Below are 6000 nucleotides of genomic sequence, written 5' to 3'. Positions count from 1 at the left end.
AGCAACTGTATACCCTGTATATCCTGTATCTGAAGAAGTGTGCATGCATATGAAAGCTTATACCAGAACAAACTTAGTGTCTCTGGGAGTATCACTACAGCCCACCAGTCAAGGACTGTGGCAGCAGTAAAGAAGTCAATGAATTCAAGGTAATAATGACATGCTCCCAGTTACATGTTCTGGCATCACCACACAAACATGCAGGATGGCACCACAGTACCTCCAACACAGACAGCCGCAGTGTCACAGACAACAACTTCCCTGTTATTGCTAGTCGCTATGTGCTCCCTAGGGAAGCGGGTGGCACTGTGGCCTAGGACTTGCTGATCAGAAGGTCGCGGTTCGAATCCCCGTGACAGGGTGAGCTCCCATTGCTCAGTCCCTGCTCCTGCCAACCTAGCAGTTCGAAAGCACATCAAAGTGCAAGTAGATAAATAGGTACCGCTCCGGCAGGAAGGTAAACGGCGTTTCCGTGCGCTGCTCTGGTTCGCTAGAAGTGGCTTAGTCATGCTGGCCACATGACGCGGAAGCTGTCCGCCGGCTCCCTCGGCCAATAAAGCGAGATGAGCGCCGCAACCCCAGAGTCGGTCACGACTGGACCTAATGGTCAGGGGTCTCTTTAGTAAAGGTAAAGGTAAAGGTACCCCTGCCCGTACGGGCCAGTCTTGACAGACTCTGGGGTTGTGCGCCCATCTCACTTAAGAGGCCAGGGGCCAGCGCTGTCCGGAGACACTTCCGGGTCACGTGGTCAGCGTGACATCGCTGCTCTGGCGAGCCAGAGCCGCACACGGAAACGCCGTTTACCTTCCCGCTGGTAAGCGGTCCCTATTTATCTACTTGCACCTGGAGGTGCTTTCGAACTGCTAGGTTGGCAGGCGCTGGGACCGAGCAGCGGGAGCTCACCCTGTCACGGGGATTCGAACCGCGACCTTCTGATCAGCAAGTCCTAGGCCGCAGGGATTCGAACCGCCGACCTTTCGATCGGCAAGTCCTAGGCGCTGAGGCTTTAACCCACAGCGCCACCTGCGTCCCTCAGGGTCTTTACCTTTACCTTTATGTGCTCCCTAGGGGTGGTGATGGGATTCATTACACGTGGGCCAAGCATTGAACTGGCCCATAGTCTGCTTGTCCACTTCCTTTGTGAAGCGGTCTTTCTTGTAGTAACTTTCTGAGGATTTTTTCCAATACTGGGGTTTTTTAAATTTGTTTTTGTAAAAGGATTGTCAGAATATGATATCTGTTCTGATATCATTTAGTCAGTTTCCGTCACTGTTAACATTTGATCTTAACTGTCTCCTAACTGGGTACTGCTGAAATGTGTATTTACTTTCAATTCTGTCTCATTGATTCATTGTTGAATTACACCCACCACGACCAATTTCCTGGCAATGCATGTGACCATTCCATCTGCACTCCTGCTATTTTGCCCAATAGTCTTGCCCTACCAGGTACTGGGGATGCGGGTGGTGCTGTGGTCTAAACCACAGAGCCTAGGGCTTGCTGATCAGAAGGTCGGCGGTTTTAATCCCCACAACAGGGTGAGCTCCTGTTGCTTGGTCCTAGCTCCTGCCAACCTAGCAGTTGAAAAGCACGCCGAAAAGTGCAAGTAGATAAATAGGTACCACTCCGGCGGAAAGCTAAACAGCGTTTCCGTGCATTGCTCTGGTTTGCCAGAAGCAATTTAGTCATGCTGGCCACATGACCCGGAAGCTGTCTGCGGACAAACGCCGGCTCCCTCAGCCAGTAAAGCAAGATGAGCGCCGCAACCCCAGAGTCATCCGCGACTGGACTTAACGGTCGGGGTTCTTTACCCTTTACCTTTACCAGGTACGACTCATTTCCCTTTCCTCTCTTACTTGGCAACTAACAGCCTCATATAACCTGGTAACAGCAGCACCCCCACCCCTCACACTGTGAGGGACTTGCCTCTCACAGTCTTGTCAGTCAGTGTGAACAATACTAAGCTAGATGGAACAAAGGTCTAACTCAGTATAAGGCAGATTCCTATGGTGGTGGCATGTCTTGCATTCTACCAGCATAGCTGGGCTTCAGGCATTTCCTACAGCACCACACCTGGCATTACTTAAGAGTGCAGGATTGCTCTGTTAGTCCATTTCCCCATCTCCAGAAAGAAGCACAAGGCTACCAACAAACACCATAAACTGAATTAGTGTAAAAGGCAACTTAAACCATAGGTAGGAAAAAGGGAGCATAGGTGTTAAAAGGAAAACCCACATCCAGTTTTCATCAAAAGGAAGCAGGCAACTTGCCATCTTGGGACATGTGCTTCCCTCCACAGCTTGTTTGAAGGCCTTAATGCAGAACACTTTTTTATATATAAAAAGATCACACCTGCCTGAGGAAAAGGTGTATTTTTTTTTCATCCAACCAACATGCCCAGGTTTTGAACAGCTGTGGCATATATCAAAGAAAAGCAAGCAATTACAATATAAGAATCCTGCATATTGACTGAGGGTTGTAAAGAAGTTGTGATGTGCATAAACATGTATCCAGTTGAAGTCCCAATTTATTTATTTTTAAAAAATGCAATTTACCTGTAACTGGTGCCACATTTGTCTGTGCCAACAGACACACATGGATTCTGTACCTGTGTAGGGCAATGACTGAGAACTTTCTAAAAAGAAAAGCTAACTCTTCCCCCATCTCTTGTAAGCAATTTTTCATTTCTTTTGTGCTTGTGCAACTGACACCCCTCTCCATTTCTTCATTATTGCTGCAAGAGTATTCCATTTAAGGAAAGCAGTGGAGGTGATAGAGCAGGTCAAGTGATTGCACAGATGACCAGAAAATTTATTGTCTTGCCATGACAGCATCCTTCGCAGCTTAAGAGGTCAGGACCAGGGAAACTGATTCATTCATTTCAGAGAGACATGTAACCAGTGGGTAGCTGAGAGATGATTTGTACAATAGTTATCGGGGGGGGGGAGGCACTCTCACCTTCAAGCGGGGGGGGGGGTGTAGGAGCACTCATTCCTAGGCTCCGTCCCCAAGAAATTCCTGGTGTCTGCTCTGTGCAGAAATAGAACCAATTTCTGTGCCTGCAGAGACTACAGAAGACAACCAGTTCACACCTGGGAAGCTGCCAACTTCTCTTCAACCAATTGGAGGATTTATGTCCTCCCCATGACCATGTGGCGGCAATCCTGTGTGAACCAGATTTGCACAATTTTTTAAGTCTGCAGTGATTATCTTGGCAGAATTTGTGGCACAGATACCGAAAATCACGATGCAATCCCATATAAGTGCACACACAGAGCTGGATCACATAAGGCCATCTTGACCCAACTGTGCACATGGCGAGAGCCAAAAGAAAATCGCATATGAAGAATTCAGCTTCAACATCACTGGATGTGTGAATTGATACAAGTACTGCAGGGAGCTTAAAAACAGATTCTGGGCATTTGTATTCTCCAGCCCTATTGGTTTAATGGAGGCTTTCCTGTTAGGATTAATAACAAAGTTGTTGGGCTTGCTTTTGGGGGGTGGGGTCAAAGTTGTTGAGCTTTTTTCAGGAACATCTCCCCCCAGGCATCTTGCTGATTCAGCAAAAATCCGCCCAGACGCAATTGCTGAGCAATTCCAAGATGTGTCTAGGAAAAGCCAGACATATGGCAGCCCTACTCACCCCTGAAATTGGCTCAGGGTGGTTGGGAGAACCCCCAGAACAGCTTAAAAGCTTGCAGATGAAATGTTCATCATTGCACAACAGTGAATTCCACCCTTAGAATCCACATTTTGGGGGTGAGCACTCAAATTTCCCTTTTCAAATACCCCATACACCTGTGCATGAAAATCAGTGCCTGCCCTGAGCCATCGCTATAATACTGTAGACTTCCTCCCATGCTGTCATTCTTTGGAATTTACTGTCACAGGATATGATGCTGAGCGATACAATAACTGCCTTCAGAAAAGGACTATAGGCTGAAGCCTATAGTCATATGTCATTAATCCTATGTCATAACCAGAGCAGACTCACTGAAAAAAATCAATTGATTCCAATGGTTATACTCTGGATGCAACCCTATATATTCACAGAATATTGACAAAGTCGTCTGCTTAAAAGTGGCCTTAAATAGGTGAATGTTTAAGATGACAATGTGAAATGATAGCAATATCATAAAGAAAAACAAGGCAACCATTGCAGATTTTATTAAGAAAACTTGTTTTAAGACACTATGACAGGCACAAGATTCAAAAATTAGGCCCAAGTAGACATTCACCACTGGCATCTTTGGAGAACTGGCTGCCCCAACCCCTGGCTCCAGGCTTATAATTTTGTTACACACAAAAGAAATTGCTTCTAGACGTTGCCTCTCTGGACACATTCAGGTCCTTTCTTACTACAGAGACTATATATGCAAAGTGGGATCATGTTACATTGCCCAAAAGTTAGATCTGGACCAGCATCTGTGATCCGAGTGATCCAGTGAGCAGATGCAAGCAAATCCTGCATTTTTGTTTCAGGTCAACCCCAGCCAAGTTCCAGTTATCTAGGCATGATGTAGCAGCTAGGTAAAAAGTCTGCTGTGCAGTGTTGCCTGTACTTTGCAACCGCTAGGGCAGGATCACTCCAGGTACCTGAAGAGGTCTGGAAACACAGACCTGAAGATAAGTGAATTTGCAGACTCCTCGTAGACCTTCCAGCATGGCAACCGCTCTGCTGAGGAGCCGGCTGCACAGTTGTTTGAGAAAAAAGTGCTTGGGGAAAGTCATGGGGACTTCACACTAAAAAAGAAATATGGGCTGAGATGTGAGTGGGGAGAGCAAAATGTGACAATGTAGAACCGCTATTAAATGCTTATATAAAAAGTGACTGGGGTGGAGCCGTCTGCTGAATCCCAGCAGGGAAGCAAGTACTTTGAAAGATTTATGTCCCTGTGTCTTGATCTTTGGGGCCCTGCTAGCTGCTCAGTATCTGTAATGATCTGGTTTGAAGGGGCCGTCTTTGGGTATTCCGAGGTACTTCGCCTGCTTATCGGTCAGCTTTGTTAGCTTCACGCCAAGTTTATCCAGGTGAGCAGCAGCCACAGCTTCATCCAGCTGAAAGAAAGAAAGAAAGGGGAGGGAATAGTTTAAAGGATGTAAAAGACTAAGCTGTACTACTATGGAGCTGAGGAGGCTGCCTTATTTTGCATCAGACTATAGGTCCATTTAGGGACATGGGTGGCACTGTGGATTAAACCACAGAGCCTAGGACTTGCCGGTAAGAAGGTCGGCGGTTCGAATCCCCGTGACTGGGTGAGCTCCCGTTGCTCGGTCCCTGCTCCTGCCAACCTGGCAGTTCAAAAGCACGTCAAGTGCAAGTACCACTCCGGTGGGAAGGTAAATGGTGTTTCTGTGCGCTGCTCTGGTTTGCCAGAAGCGGCTTGGTCATGCTGTCCACATGCTGTCTGCGGATAAACGCCGGCCCCCTTGGCCAGTAAAGCGAGATGAGTGCCGCAATCCCAGAGTCAGTCACGACTGGACCTAATGGTCAGGGGTCCCTTTACCTTTACCTTATAGGTCCATTTAGCTCCATATTGCTTACATTGACTGGCAGCAGCATACAAACACCCACACACCCAATGAGGCATATGGCCCCATCCCCTGGCAAGGACAGGCAATGAGCCAAGGCTGAGCACACTGTGCAATTGCCAAAATTTCCTTCAGCATCCCAAGATTGTTGTAATGCTGGCACATAGTGACTCCAGGTTCATCGGGGAAGCGTCCTCAACAGCAAAATTTATTTGGGACTCATATTTCATAGGGGACTAGTCTAAACGGAAAAGCTCTTCCAGCAAGTATGTGCGTCAGCTGGTTGTGCACAGGTTTATGTTATTTACCAAAGGGAAAATCTTTTCTAATCACTTCTGGCTGAATTTCAAAGACGACTAAGCCTAGGCCAAGCACCAAACAACTACCATCTTGTCAAAATCACAGGCTTGTTTTAGAAAATTGAGGCCAGACGACTCTTTTTGTTTTTAGTAATTTATTACATCT

The 6000-nt window shown here is 47.0% G+C and overlaps 1 protein-coding gene across 1 annotated transcript in view; it reads right to left on the bottom strand.

Annotated features, from left to right (window-relative positions):
- Positions 1-4138: 4138 nt before the first annotated feature.
- AHCY (adenosylhomocysteinase) overlaps positions 4139-6000 on the bottom strand; it is a 29804-nt gene continuing 27942 nt past the window's right edge. Inside the window, exon 10 of the mRNA XM_079979660.1 lies at positions 4139-5061. Coding sequence (XP_079835786.1) covers positions 4930-5061 — 132 coding nt within the window. The 3' untranslated portion in view covers positions 4139-4929. The remainder of the gene's footprint in view (positions 5062-6000) is intronic.

Source organism: Podarcis cretensis, assembly GCF_951804945.1.
Source record: "Podarcis cretensis genome assembly, chromosome: 6".
NCBI classification, from domain to species: domain Eukaryota; kingdom Metazoa; phylum Chordata; class Lepidosauria; order Squamata; family Lacertidae; genus Podarcis; species Podarcis cretensis.
The sequence above is the reverse complement of the archived record's forward strand: the minus strand, read 5'-3'. Positions and strand labels throughout refer to the sequence as shown.